Source organism: Mastigoproctus giganteus, chromosome 12, assembly GCF_048544385.1.
Source record: "Mastigoproctus giganteus isolate SK-2022 chromosome 12, ASM4854438v1, whole genome shotgun sequence".
Lineage (NCBI taxonomy): Eukaryota > Metazoa > Arthropoda > Arachnida > Uropygi > Thelyphonidae > Mastigoproctus > Mastigoproctus giganteus.
Window position 1 is genome coordinate 20,026,009 of NC_143586.1, and position 15,865 is coordinate 20,041,873.

The following is a 15,865-nucleotide window of genomic DNA, read 5'->3' on the forward strand; positions in this document are numbered from 1 at the left end:
ACGGGCTGCAAGAGTAGCTCATGGTGTATTGTCAATGATAAATAGGAATTTTTCTAGCAGGGATAAGGTGATTATTCCCTTGTATAAGGCAATGGTCAGGCCACACCTAGAGTACTGTATACAGGTCTGGAGGCCTCATTTCAAGAAGGATGTAGAGCTGCTGGAACGAGTACAGAGAAGGGCAACAAGATTAGTGAATGGAACAAAGGGGTGCTCTTACGAAGAAAGGCTTAAGTTTTGCAAATTACAGTGTCTGGAGACTAGGCAGCAGCGAGGGGATCTGATAGAGGTGTATAAAGCCTTGAATGGTTTGAGCATGCACAATGCTGATGGGATTCTTCCTCTAGCTCAGAATAATCACCTGAGAGGGCATAAATTCAAATTGAGGAAAGACAGATGTAGGATAGACGTGCGGAAATTTGCCTTTAGCCAGCGGGTGGTTGGTTGGTGGAAGAGACTTCCATCCCTTGTCGTGGAAGTTGATAGCCTAAATAAGTTTAAGGCTCAGCTGGACAGGTATTTTGAACGAACAGAGGGGTGAAGTGGAAGTGGTTTTTTTTTTTTTTTTTTTTTGGCTGATGCTGCATAAGCTTGCTTTCTTGCATCAAATGCTTCTACTAATGCTAATGCTAAAAAATGCTAAGTTTATTGAAGAAAATCTTCATATTTTTTAAACAAGCAAATCTGGTTGAATAAATACATTTCTCTTCATAGGAATAACTAATTTAAAAACTTCCAAGTAAACTAAATCACATAAAGCACATGCTGCAGAATTACTCTGAATTTCTTCTTTAGCGGATTAAGGAAAATTAAAATTATACACTACACTGGCAAAAGTCCAGATCAACAAAGAGAAATTATGTAACTGACTTGCATATAATGGAATCTCATATAGATAGAAATAAAGTTTTCATTTTTTTTTTTTTTTCTTTAAAAAAAGGTATTTTTAGGTGAAATTTTCTTTCTTTTCAAAGAGACTGCATAAGTTTTCTTGCTCTCTTGTACTTGGAACGAGTGATACTTTCTCCAGCACTACTTAAGCTTCCTGCAACAAAAACAACCTATTACTATATGTATAGTAAATTTCCAGATCACACATAGTTCTTTAATGGACAATTTTTAAACAAGGCTGAACAAATAAAAAATTAATAAGTATAATATTTGTAATATTAACACGCTGGACTGTGAGAAAAATTATTTTTCTAAAAGTTCATAACTTTCTAGTACAGTAAGTTATAAATATTTTCCTAAACATTCATAACTTACTGTACAAGAAAAAACTTAAGAAAATATTTTTATTTACTTTTAGAGCATAATTGAATAAGATCTAAAAACAATGATTCTGCATTTTAATTCTATTACTGCTCTTAGTTCTGAGTATTATCAGACTTACCGAATTCTTCTGTCAAATAAAATTCATATACTTTACCATATTTGATTTGATCATGGAGATCTTTCTGCTCCCACTGAATCCAAATGATTGTAATTGAATGCAATGAGGTGTACCACTTTATTTGATTTCAATAAAGTGTTAAAACGACACCCTACAATCCTACAGTTTAATGTCATTTAAGATGTAGGGAAGGAGTGGTGACATACTTTATCATTTCTGACCAAACTTTATAATAAAAAGGCCAGATTTTAACAAATTTTGCATCCTTTATATATACCTCTTCACCAGATGAGTCCAGTGATTTCTTTCCATGTTTAAAAATACACGGATGTCTGCTTAATATACACATCTACCAATATAATTATATTTTTATTGAAATTGGTGGCTTGAAGTGGTAGAACTCATGTTTAGTCTTCAGAGCTAAGTTCCAGTCAGCCCTACCACATCTCTTCCATCATGCAGTATGATTGATGACTTGAGGTTATGATGAACATCGTGGCGAGATCCAATCTTCCTTACATTTCGAGGGTACAGCTCTAAAATGGTGTTCAGAGGCCAGCGCTAGTTAGTACACTGGACCGAACCTATTGGTAACTCTCTATGAGGCTTCCGGATCAGCTAGTGTATAATCTTGCTACCTCTACTCTGCCAGATAGTGACGAGGGAGTCCGAGTAGTGTGTGTGCGGGGGGCATTGTCAAGGCCACGTTATGTCAAGGATCTGGGTATATTCTTACCATGTGTATGCCATATCCAAAAATTTCATCACTTCATAATAGCATGTCCCACCCATTTTTTCTTACTATTGAATACACCATGAATTGTCAAACTAATAGAGTAAGCTTATCTGCGAAAAGATCTAACCTCCCAAACACTTCCTAATTGATTTCACAAATATATGTGGTCTCAATTCTAACTCAATGGTGTCCATTTCCACTTGCAGTCTGCCAAACCCCATGTACTTTTAATGACAGAATCTCAGTTATCGGTTGATTCAACTACTGCTCATCTCAGTTGCCAAAATTATTCGCTGTATGATTCTTTTCACCTCAAAGGTGGTACTTGTGCATATCTCTATTCCGAAATTCCCTGTCAGAGACTTGGTAATTTGGAATCTCCTCTTTTCATCTCTGGCTTAAAGTCTCTTTACTTCATTGCGTCAAATTCATCTGTTGTCTCTACCATTCTCCCAACTCCACTAATCACTTGGAGTTCTTTGACTTCCTCTCTTTGAAACTTGACTTTCTCCAGTCCAACTTTCCTAACAGTGAGGTAAATTTAATGTTCACAACTCCAGCTGGCTTTCGTTTTCTAGTCACACCGACCCAGCTGGTCGAGATGCTGAGGCTTTTGCAATTACTAATGACCTTGCACAGATTGTTCATTTACCTACAAGAATACTGGACAATCCCAACCATACAGCCAACACGCTTGATCATTTTCTGACAAACAACCCTTATAAGTACGCGACCGAAGTGAGAGGTCCTTTAGGCACCTCAGATCAAAATTTGGTGATTGTCTCTTCTCCAATGGAGCCTATATCTCATGGCTAGTCCCAACCTCGTATTGTTTGGCATTACATGAATGCAAAATGGGATGACCTGCAAGATTTCTTTTCTTCTTTTCCTTGGTTGGATTACTGTTTCAAAACTTCTGATGTCAACTTTTGCTCCGATCGTGTCAGTGAAATTATTCTTGCAGTAATGGAATCCTTTATCCCACACTCCACTTTAAAATCTTGTCCTTTATATAAACCTTGGCTTTCCAATAAATGTGCTAGGACTGTTCAAAGGAAATAAGTTGCATATCGTAATAGGCTTGTTTCTAATTCTTCAGTTTCATTTTCTGCCTAAACCAAAGCTCGCAACAATTGTAAATCGCTTCAAACTAGAGTTTGAACAGGCTAAGAGTAGAAAACTTGCTTCTTGTCCTAATTCTATTCAAAGCTATTGGCCGCAACTTTTGCCCATCTCTGCTCCCACCTCTGTCCAAACCAGATGGTTCTGTTGTCACTTCAGCCAAGGATAAAGCTGACCTGCTAGCATCCCATTTTCTTCCAACTCGTGTATTAGCGATCTTGTTAAAACACCTCCCACCATTCCCAGCATGCTCTATTCAATGCCTCCTGTGGTCTTCCATCAAAACGATGTCAGAAGGATTTTGATGAATCTTGATGCTAAGAAAGCTCAAGGCCCCGATGGTATTTCTCCACTTGTTCTCAAAAGCTGTACTCCTGAACTTACTCCTGTTCTTTGCCACCTTTTTTCACTTTCTTATTCCAAAGGTGTTTTTCCTTCTGCTTGGAAATTTAATCATATCCAGCCAGTTCCAAAAAAAGGATAACAAATCCCTCCCATCCAATTATCGTCCCATTGCAATTACTTCTACTCTTTCTAAAGTAACAGAGAAACCAATTAACCACCAACTCTTAAACTACCTAAAAACCTTCCACCCCCGTGAATACCTCAATGATTGCCCAGTATGGATTCCGTCGGTGTCGATCCACTGGTGATATTCTGGCTTATGTTACCCATTTATGGACTAATTCAATGAAAGGTTCGGTGAAACACAAGCAGTTGCTCTTGATATCTCAAAGGCTTTTGATTGTCTTTGGCATAAAGGTCTTCTAAACAAGCTTCCATCTTATGATTTGCCAACTGTTTTTTATAATTGGTTATCCAGTTTTCTTTCTGATCGATCACCGAGGATGATGGTAGATGGCTCTCTGTCTTCTAACCTTCACCACTAATGCCGGTATCCCCCAAGGTTGTTCTTTCCCTCTTGTATATTAATGGCCTTCTTCCATTGACTGGAAATCCTATCCATAGTTTTGCCAATGATAGCACATTGCATTCCAGTTTCCAGTTCGAGAAATCTTGCTCTGCTCAATCAGCTTCAACTTCTTGAATATCCATCACCAATTCCTTAAATGCCGATCACCAGGTAATTCCTCAGTGGGGCAAAGACAGCTCAGTTGATTTCAATCCTTCTAAAACTCAGTCTTGTCTTATATCTAGCAAAAAGGATTCTTCCGCTCCTATACTTATCTTTTGTGACACTCCGATTTCTAGGCAAAACATATCTCTTTTGGGATTACCCTGACTTCTAATCTCTCTTGGCAAAAGCACATTACAAATATTGCTTCTTCTGCATCTAAAAAACTTTGTTTTCTCTTTCGCTCTTGGCGTTACTTTTCTTCTAAACAGCTGTTCACTCTGTAGAAATCGTAAATCCACCCTACCATGGAATATTGTTCCTACATCTGGGGTGGTTCCCCCCCCCAAAACAAACCTCTAGATTCCATTCAGAAGAGGGCAGTTAGGTTAATTAATGACTCATCTCTAACAGTCTCTCCACTCGCTGTCAAATAGACATACTGTTTCTATTACATGCCTTTTCTACAGATACTTCCATGGGCATGGCACTGTTCTTCTGAATTGGCTTCTATAATTCTCGCTCTCTCTTTCAAAACAGTCCAAACACGTGCCGCCTCCAGCCAACATCCATTTACTGTCCAGCTTCAAACTCACAGAACCAACTTTTCATCTTCTTCATTTATTCATTCAACTGCCATTTTTTGGAACAACCTTCCTTCATACGTATTTCCTGAAAATTACAGTCTTCAGCAGTTCCAGTCCACTGTGAACAAATATCTTCTTTCGTCTTCTCAACCTCCAACCCAAGCACGGTACTATGTACTATAGGTTCCAATACCTCTCGTGTTTGGGGTTTACATAAAAAAATAAATTCAAACTCCCCCAGGAGATTTCTGAATAGGCATACCATACCATACCATACCATACCATACCATACTATACTAACTGCAGAGCCCTCTGATCCCCTCCCACCATGATGGCACACTTGGTAGTACTGTACTGTAGTCTATAGTTCCTTACACTGGGGGTTAGGAAATATTGTACTTTGTAATTTCTTACCCACAGGTCAGGTCTTCAGAAATTTTGTAGTTTGGGTATGGTTCCAGTTTTTGAATGTAAAAAATTTAATACAATAATACCAAAAATTAATACACATAGTTCATTCAAAAAGTTCACGGAATCGAATGCTGGTATTTTATATGGTTTCTGCTACAGCCGTAAGGTTTTGTGGGGCGTTGACCTTGGTATGCATGCATGCATGCACGCACAAGTAGGAACTGGCTCAACAACTTCACTCGTGTGTCACAGCTCACTGATTGCAGACTATAGCAGTTTGACCAACGTGCTACAGAGATGCTGCAAGCATTAAAGAAAGTTTATGGAGATGCTTTGAAGAGAACAGCAGTTTATATGTGGTTTAATCAGTTAAAATGAACAGGAAGATGAACTTCGCAGTGGCTTTGACATCATGAAAGTGAAGAAACTCCTACAAAATGATAAGCAAATGACTGTTATTTTTTGAAATTGCTCACAAAATTGGACTCTGTAGGCTCAGTACACAATCCTGATGCAAGATTTAGGGATGTATCACATTCGTGCAAAATTTGTTCCACACTGACTATTAGACAATCAAATGAACTGCAGGAAGCCATTTCAGGTGAGTTGTTTGAAAAATCTACAGGATCTGAGCTTCCTAAGAAAAGTGATCACTGAAGATGAGAGTAAGCATTCACCTACAACTCCAAGACCAAGGTGGAATCATCCAAATGGTGCACAAAAATTATCTCCATGGACACAAGACGTTTCATGCAACAAAATCAAACATCAAAGTCATGATGATAATTTTTTTCTGACAATGAGGGCACAGTGCACCACATTTGTGACTAGAAGGAGAAGCTTTACTGCTACTTACTACATTGAGGTTCTGACAGCTTTGCATGAGAATTCCATCTAAGAAAGAATTTTATTATAAGAAATTGATCTAAAGAATAAAATATTTACTATACCTGTTTCTTGTTCCTTGGCTATAAGCACAGAATTATTTTCATCTTGCTGCTTCAGGTCCCATTTCTGAATAATCATCTGGGCTTCAGCAAGTAACCTTTCTCTGGCAGCTCCTTTAAGGCCAACCAGATAATCCAAAAGCAGTTTGAAGTCATCTTTAGAAATCTAAAAAGATACTGTAATCACTTAATGAATGAAAGCACAATGGAAAAAATAAAATTTCAATCCCATTAATAGTTTATTAATATACTGATACAGGATTTTTCAAGCTGGGGGTCCAAAAACTCCAAAAGACCACAGAGGTACTCCAGGGAGTTCATGAGTTATATCCAAAATTATATAGGATGTCCATAAATGATCTTTACAATTTTAATTTTTTATTTCTCAGAATATGTTTAAGGTGCAGTTAAGAAAAACACTGCCTAGCCACTTTATTAGCACCATGAAGTTTTGGGCTACATGCAACAATCTGTGCAAAAATATTTAAACTGAAGAGGTCACATGATGTATGACATGTGCAGGAAAGTAGTATAAAACCATCTGACTTGACTAATGCCCTATCTAAGTCACTAATGAAAAGGCTCTCACTGACTTACAAAGAGGATTCTATGATTATCAGTGTACATTTTGCAAGTGCCACAGTAGAGAGGACTGCTGCACTTACTGAACATTCAAAGATTAGTGTTATTTGAGTACTTAACAAATGATTTACTTCCCAGAAAACATCTGGAATGGATTATCAAGTTCAATTTTCACAAATTGATGGAACAACTTAAAAATCTCATATTGTGCAAACCTTCACAATGAGTTGCCTATCTCTTGTACTTTAAATAAGTATCGCTTCACCAACAGAAAAATCTATTTGGGAACCCAAATAACCATTTCAGTGTTAGCTGATCCCCTCATTGGTGGGTGAACAGTTATCTGAAGATGTAAGAGCTGACAACCCAGTTGTGACTTATTTTCACAATATGAGAGCCTAGTGGTGTACATTCAACAGAAAACAGATGCAGGCACAGCCAAAAAATGAAAGATGCTCAATGTCTGGAGTGGATTATCAAGTTTAATTCACCAAATGATGGAACAATTAACTTCTGCATTTGACAAGGGAGCATTGCAAGGTATCAGTACTCACACTATGCAAAGAACTCTAGAAAAGAATACACTAACAGAGGAGGATCTTCAAGAAGCTACTGATCTCAGACACCAATAGGAATATACAACTACATCGGTACTAGAAATGCAAAGGACACAGAAGGACCAGAGGCAAGTCATGTGGTCTGATGAATCTTGATTTATGCCTTTCAGCACCAACAGAAGAGTGCATTTATAGAAAAAAATCACACAAGGCAATGAAACCATCTTGTTGTGCAGCTACTGTATGGGCTACTGAAGAAGGTGTAATGGTGTGGGGCATACCCTTGGTCCCACTGGAGGCTACTAAATGCCAAAGCTTATCTTACACCTAGTACTGTTGTATTTTTTTTCCCTATGGGCAGGGATACTTTCAAAATGACAATACAAATACCCAAATGTGCAAAAGAGCATTTTGAGGAACAGGAGAAATACTTCAAGCATCTGTCCCAAACATCCCAATCTTTGTATCTCAATCCATGCTAATGAACACTTCTTTTCTGGATAAACCATAAAGGTGTGTCATTAGTATAATCCATGTCACTCCATATACTGAGGGTAGTTTTATTACACATATGGTACAATATTCCTTGCATCACTCTTTGATACTTTCTTGTCATGTCAGAGCAGTAATTAAGGCCAATCACAGTACAACACACTATTATCTCATAGTCCTAATAAAATGGCCACTAGTGATGAGCATAATTAAATGCTCCATAATTGATTATTGTAATAATCATATGACTTTCATAGTCAATTATTTTGATTATTAAAATAGTTAATTATGAAATAAAAAAAGAAACACCAGTTAACAGAATTTAACTACTCTAATTAAAACATTATTAAAACTAAAGTTCAAGTTCTGCACTGCCTTATACCACACAGCTAATCTGTTTCCCCAATTATACCTTTCCATTCAATATTTTTATTTATTTATTGTATTAGGTGGTCCCAGCCAGCTTTCCTGCCACTATGTTGTTGTTGTTGTTTGGTTTTTAGGAGCATTAGCAACTAAGGCCATATTGCTCTGGGATATGCGGTGGTCAGTCCCTGACCTTTCCGCATCCTCCGTATTTGGTGGTGACGGGCTCGAACCCCGGTCTAATCAAGAAGCATGTGCTACGCACTGCTGCTCCTTCCCACCTGGCTACGGAGGCGCCTTCCTGCCACTAATCACAATACTGTTCAGATCATTACAGACTTACAGCACTAATTCCCGCTCCATTACAAGATATTGAAGTTCTGCGCTTCATGTACCTGCACCATTATAAGACATTGAAATGCTGAATAAAATGAGAAATTGCATTCAGTGCATACAATTTCAATGTAATGTCCAGTCTGAGAAAAAAGCCTTCTTAATAAAGGAAATATAAACTGGAATAAATAAATGAAATATAACCTGGAAAGCTGAATTCCATACCTTGGAAGTATTCTCCAAAGTAAATATCAGTCAGAAGATGAACACAGATCTACTGCAAGTGCGGTATCTTCATAAGCGTTGAAATATGCTTAGTTAGACATTGACATTTCCAATGGACTTGTCGAGTACGCTGACTTAAAAGACCAATCAGTGATGAAATGCACAACCTAAAGCACCTATCCTCGTCAAGCACTCAGATTTGAAAGACCACTCAGGGAAGCACCTGTCCTCAAATACTCTGCCTTGAAAGCACACTCAGTGATGAAATGTAGGTTAACTAGGGATGAACTAGCCTATTTGTACTAGTCATCTTGAATCATTAATGATTGTCTAGCAGCTGCCAAAGTTTGTGCCTGCAGTATCAGGAACTGCATCACACAGCTGTCACCTGCAGCAAAAAGAACCACCTTGCAGTAATCTAAATATCACCAAATGAAGCAGCTCGCTTTAGGACACCATGTTGTAGGAACTGGTGACACCTTGGAATTACAATTTCAATATGATTTAGCCAGAGGATCAACTCATGCAGCAAGGATCATTCAAGAAAATGTAGGAGCTTTTCATGGCATGGTGGAAATTGATTTCAATACGATGTTGTATGGTTCACGTTTTAAGGAAGAAATAGTCACCTTCCTACTGTAGAAGATGTGAGTTTGACACGAGTGTCACCTGTGGTTAAATCACTTCTTCCGTTTTGGTTGGTGTACCTGAGAAAAACATTCTACACATATTCCCCCAGGGGCTCACATCTGGTGAGTATGGGCTTGGCATACCCAGAGTCCTGAGCTGGATATCATCATTCTTCCCTTTCTTGGTGATTCCTTTCTCTCTCTCTCTCTCTCTCTCTCTCTCTCTCTCTCTCTCTCTCTCTCTCTCTCTCTCTCTCTCTCTCTCTCTCTCTCTCTCTCTCAGGGCAATAGGGAATTTTTTTTTTTTTTTTTTGGCCAGTGCAGCATAAGCCTTAGGCTTCCTTGCACCATATGGCTAATAATAATAATAATAATAATAATAATAATAATAATAATAATATCGGTTTCAGTCATGAAAAACTGGAATGTGCCACATTACATTCCACATGCATCTGTTTCACTCAAGAAAAACTGGAATGTGCTATGGAAGTACACAGATAGTTTTATCAGCATTGCAGCACTTGTCATCTCTTGAAAACTTGTACTGCAAAATTTTGAAAAGCACCAAAGTCTGTCCTTGTTTCCAGTAAAACGGACTCACATTCAGATGTCGGTGTTTGCATGTTGGGTGCTCATCAATCAATTCCTCTTGTAGATCCTGGTATTCATGGCACCTATACAAAAGATGTGCCAAGTCTTCTTTTTCTCCACAAGTACATGACAAATACCTGAATCATTTAATTTTCCAAAGAGAAAAGAGAGACAAGGGAAATAATTTAATTTCCCTTGTCCTGTAAGCAGGAATGTTGAATAGAGGTTTGGTTAAAACTAACTTGGCATACCCTTTCCACACTGTTTGCTGTTTGGAAGAAACTTTTTGGTTATTAAACCCTTGGTGCAGTTGTTCCATCTGTTTTGCCACTGATCAATAAGAGTCCACAATCGTTTCCTCTTCTCATTATAACTATTGTCACAATGAATTTCAATTGATATTCACTCATATGGCTACCCTGCAGATAGAAGCACATTGACTTGAATAATAAAATCAGATCCAGCAGCAGCCATCCTGTTATCACCTGCAAGGCACAGTTCTACAGGCCATACTAAGTTGTAACAACATTGTCCATTGAATTGAAAATATTTTCCTAACATTTGCCTTTTGCACCACACAATCTAGCCAGACATGTGCACCACAGCTTGCAATTGACAAGAAAATACAGTCATAAAATAGATTCAATGGTCGAGATTCAGAAACAGGTACCCCTTCCAGACTGCTAGCGATACGGCCATGATTGACAGGTGCTGACTCCACCCATTGTCACATGATCTCCTTAACAGATGGAAATGGCTGGCATGGGTGACACACTGCATGCCAGCCGTGTCATGTACCTAGTGGCATTGGAAACACGAGGCACGCTGAGGTTTTTCTGGGTTACGAAACCAAAAAATTAAAGAAAAAAGAACTATTGTTTATTGGTATTGTTCTAGACTGAATAATTCCAGGGGTGTGGGGGCTGGAGCCCCCAAATAGACAGGTATCCTTTTAACAACACAGTTTTGCTCTTTTCTGTTGAAACCACAAGTTTGTGCAATTTACAGCAGGCACTCAGCTCTAACAAAATGAAGTGTGATCAGTTGGAGACTCGAGTCACCGTCCACCAGCAAATCAAAGTCATCGGCATATATGCAATCATTACATTGTTATAGTCCGGTTTTAACCAATCGTTTAGGACTAAATTCCACATTAATGGAACAAGGCCTGATCCCTTTGGGCAGCCTCTTACAACTTGGCTGGTAATACTCCACATGCTGATTTAACTGTAACTGTTCTTTGCAAAAATAATCTCTTATAACAGAGTAGATCTGTGATGCGCATTTTGCTTGACATAATACCATAAAACCACTGTGCCAGTCAATGCTATCAAATGCCCCAACTAAATCTACAAAGATACCTAGACAATATTTTGATCTGCATCGGTACAGATTCCACCAACTTTCCCAATACATCATCAGTCCCTTTCCCGGCTGTAAACTCATATTGGTTTTCTCTAACACACTCCATAATTCTATCTGCTAGCAATCTTTCATAAACTTTCCCTAGTCCATTCAATACTGCAATAGGACAATATGAATCTGCCCCTTCTTTCAATGATGATGATTTCAGCAGAAGTTTTAAGTGCTTCCTTCCATGGTGGTGGAAATACCAAAAATCCATAACTGATTATGCAAATTCCATAGCTGACTATTTTGATTATGAGCCATAATCAATGATTTCAATTATGACCTCTCTGTGACCATCATTAGTAAAATCCATCTGAATGATCAACTCAAAAAGCATTATGAAAAAATCTGTAACAATGTGAGTACTACAAGTGGCTCATGCAATGTCAAAGTGATATTCAATCTTCTGCCACACATTTTGAAGATGGTATGGTCCAAGTTGGCATAGATCTCTGTGATCAGTGTCTTCAGCTCTAGCATTGCCAGAAATGGAGGAGCATAGACACTGTCATTAACAAATCCAGAAAAAAATAATCTATGGGTGTGAGAACTTGTCATGCTGGAGAGTTGCCATGGCAAATCCACTGATCAGGAAGATCATCTGGGAGTTCTAGGTATAACTTCATTCTGTTACGGAAGTGTGGTAGGGAATTGCTGGCTGCTGACATTTCCCCCACCCCCGTGAATACCTCAAAAACAAAAGATATTAAAACCTATAGTACTTAGTATTGTGGGTTAAAGGTTGAGAAGGCAGAATACTTACTGACATTAAACTCGAATTTCTGCTGATTGCAATTTTGGGAAATACATATGATGAAAGGTTGTTCCAGAGAACAGAAATAAGAGAAATAAATGAAAAAGAGGAAAAGGAAATCTTTCTGTAACTGTGATATTAACCCTGCAACATGTGTAGATAAACAATTCCTGTTATTGACATTTCTAAAAAGAATAGTCCAAACAGTTCCTTCTAATATTACTGCAAAAACACAACAGTCCTAATAAAGCTTAAAGTACACTTAATTTTCACCCTTCCCCCCATACTTGCAAATTGTTTGTTGTTATGTTTGTTATTTGGTTTTTAGGAGCATTAGCAACTAAGGCCATATTCCTGTGGGATATGCGGTGGTCATTCCCTGACCTTTCCGCATCCTCCGTATTTGGTGGTGATGGGCTCGAACCCCGGTCTAATCAAGAAGCGTGTGCTATGCACTGCTGCTCCTTCCCACCTGGCTACGGAGCGCCTCTTGCAAATTGTGCTGATTCATCTGTCCTGAAAGATGGAATGCCACTTCATCACTGAAGACCATGTTTTTGAGGAACTTTGAACTAAAGTTATACCATTTCACCTTGTGAGTCTCAGTTGCTGCAGTCAGGAACTATCAACTAGTATGTTTACCTTTACAGATGTAACCATCTGCTTACAAAATGTTTGTCCCACTCCATTAATCAAGAATTTACTTGGTCACTTCCTCAAGTATTTATATATAAATTGCCATTTCCCTGCCATAAGGGATTTTAACAAAAAACTAACACAAAATCCTTTCTCTATTCAAGATGTTATTTCACAGATATTAAATTAAATTATTATATTAAAAACGACTGAGAACCCTACTGTTTTAAAGAATAGGCAGTGTTTAATAGTAACAGGATATGTATATAAAGTGCTTAGCATCATAATACACAGCCATTTCTGAATAAACAGAAAATTTTTAAGGTGGCATCGTTTTAGGTTATATCTCATATTGTGAATACCTTCACAACGAGTTGCCATGATATTGCACTACTTCGAATAAGTAACGCTTCACCTAAGGATAAGACTAGTGTTACTTATTCTCAGATAGGTACCACCACCCAGACAGCACTGTTTCAGGGCTATTTGGCCCTTCGTCAGTGAGTGGGTAGGTACCCAAGTGATGCAATGATGGCAAAAACAGTTATGAAGTATAACTCCACAATATGAGAGATGCCTGATGGTGTATGATGTATTTAGACTAAGGCGCATTTAGGGCTAGAGCCTCGAGCTGCGAACAAATTTAGACTATGTATATAAATGTATATGTGTATTATGATGCTAAGCACTTTATATACATAGTCTAAATTTGTTCGCAGCTCGAGGCTCTAGCCCTAAATGCGCCTTAGTAACAGGATAGTAAACAGACAGAAAAATGAAGTTTTACTTTGGAATACTTTGGATTCATAAAACTCATTTTCCCTACTATTAAGTATATAAATAATGATATGTCACCCCTATGTACTCGCAAATGAAGATATCAGGAAGTTTTTTTTTAAGCTTGTTTGTTTAAGTTAGACATCAGACAGCAGCATATCTCTAAAATGAATCTAGATCAATGAATCTAACGGAAAAATGTGGTAAGGTTGCTTCAAGAATTATAAATAAGAGATTTTCTGCAAAAATCTGCACTTCATAAAGATATATGAAACTTACTTGTTGTTTTTCCCAGAGATTTTTCAACAACCATACTTGCTGTTTCTTTTTAAACGACCATGCTTCTCTGCATGAATAATACAAATGAAGATAAGACAAAGCATGTGCTTTCATTTCTAACAATCGGTTGTCATCTTTTGGGGGAGCTTTACTTGCCTTTTTCTGCAAGCGCTTTAATCTGTTCTTTTCTCTTTTTCTCTCTCTATCCTTTAGAGTGTCTTTCCTTTTTCTGTTCGCCTTTTCATCTGCTTCATCGATATTATCATTAGGAAGTTGGTTATTTATAAAAGAATTTTCATTTGTGCCATCAGTCTCTTCTGAAGCAACTTGACTGTTTGTGGTAATGTACTTACGTGAACGTTTGAGAACTGTTTCCTTAGTATCTACCAAACGTTTTCTTTTCCTGGCAGCACCACACGAATCAGTCTCAAAATTTTGGTTATCACTTCTTGTTTTGCCTCGAGGAGCTTGATTTCTTGTAGCTTTTGCTTTCTTTTTCATACCTAAATCTTCTTTTGTGTTGTGAAATTAATTCCACAAAAACAAGAAATTTCACATTTTTTAAAAAATATTAACGTAAACTATAAAATATCCATGATGTCATATTTATTCTAATTAATGAATAATTATTTTCCAGACTATAAAACAAGAATCACAATAACTAGCCATTATGAACTAATGCTAGTTAAAATTTTTAACATTTTCTTGAGAAATGACCACATGTCACACAATTCTACACATAAAAACAAAATGACGAAACTCGCTAGAGGCGCTGGTATCGGGACATAATGATGGCGATTGTCTGGTCGGGTGTTCAGTACGTTACAGCAGTTTCCTAGGAAACGAAAAAAATTGCTAGGTCTGTGTTATTATTATTATTTATTATTATTATTATTATTAGCCGTATGGTGCTAGAAAGTCCGAGGCTTATGCTGTACCAGCCAAAAAAAAAGTAACCCTGAGAGAGTCAGAAGTAGAAGGAAATTACCAAGAAAGAGTTCTTTACTTATGTTTTTTTAATTTTTTTTTATCATTTTTTTAAAATCAGTAATGATGGGAAATTATGTGGGTTAATCTTATCGAATATGATGCATGAATACTATCATGCACGAGTACCGTACTTCCATATGAGTGAAGTTAATCACCTCTTCGTGTTGTCTTGATACATGTTATGTACTGGATTTCACCTTCGTTTCTTCTTATCAATGACAACAAATAAATAAATTAATAAAATTTATTACATTTCGAGGCGAATTTAGCAATATTTATTATTATTATTAGCATATGGTGCAAGGAAACATGAGGCTTTTGCTGCACCAGCCAAAAAAAAAAAAAAAAAAAAAACAGTTCTCCAGAGGAGAGAAAAAACAAGAGTTAGAAGTAGAAGGGAATCACCAATAAAGAGGAATGATGATATCCAGCTCAGGACCCTGGGTGCACCCATACTCACCAGACTCTGGAGTATTTGTATCATATGCCACAATATTTAAAAGAATCTAACGAAAATATTCAAAACGATTTTCCTTCCTGAAGCTGACAACGCTTATCGACCGTATGTCGTGATCACAGGAATGAAAATTAATTTTCATTCCTGTGATCACTTTTAATTGCGTTAATTAGATTTTTAATGGTTTTAAATTGATTTGAATTGTGTTAAATTGATTATTTAATTATTTATATTTTACTCTAATGTACCGGTAAGTTGTCGATTTTTTCGTTTTTATTTCTGGACGGTATCATACGAAGTGTTCTATGTACTATATGAGGTAAACTCCTCTTATTATTTTACTAATATTATTATCAACGTAGAACATATTGAGTAGTACAGCTCTGATTCATACTATCTAATTAAGAATTTACAGATAAAGGAACAACTAGGTGGCAGTGATCACAGTGTGTTGAAGTGGAATTTACTCAAAGAGGTAACTACCATCAGGGGAAAAGGAAGGGTTTTTGCTTCCTA

At 37.3% G+C, this 15,865-nt stretch overlaps 1 protein-coding gene across 1 annotated transcript; it reads right to left on the minus strand.

Annotated features, from left to right (window-relative positions):
- Positions 1–939: 939 nt before the first annotated feature.
- Positions 940–14,557, minus strand: LOC150076758 (uncharacterized). Its single transcript, XM_090386240.1, has 3 exons — positions 13,903–14,557; positions 6,275–6,437; positions 940–1,045 (listed from the first exon to the last, which is right to left on the minus strand). The coding sequence occupies exons 1-3, from the start codon at positions 14,401–14,403 to the stop codon at positions 969–971; spliced, it is 741 nt and encodes a 246-aa protein (XP_090242366.1). The 5' UTR covers positions 14,404–14,557; the 3' UTR covers positions 940–968.
- Between the last annotated feature and the right edge of the window lie 1,308 nt (positions 14,558–15,865).

Excerpts from the sequence above, each read along its gene's own strand:
- LOC150076758 (XM_090386240.1), bottom strand. The coding sequence starts at position 14,403 with ATGAAAAAGAAAGCAAAAGCTACAAGAAATCAAGCTCCTCGAGGCAAA. Across the intron at positions 6,438-13,902 it reads ATCTCTGGGAAAAACAACAA|ATTTCTAAAGATGACTTCAA; the intron begins GTAAGTTTCATA and ends GTATCTTTTTAG. Across the intron at positions 1,046-6,274 it reads AGCCAAGGAACAAGAAACAG|GAAGCTTAAGTAGTGCTGGA; the intron begins GTATAGTAAATA and ends TTTTTGTTGCAG.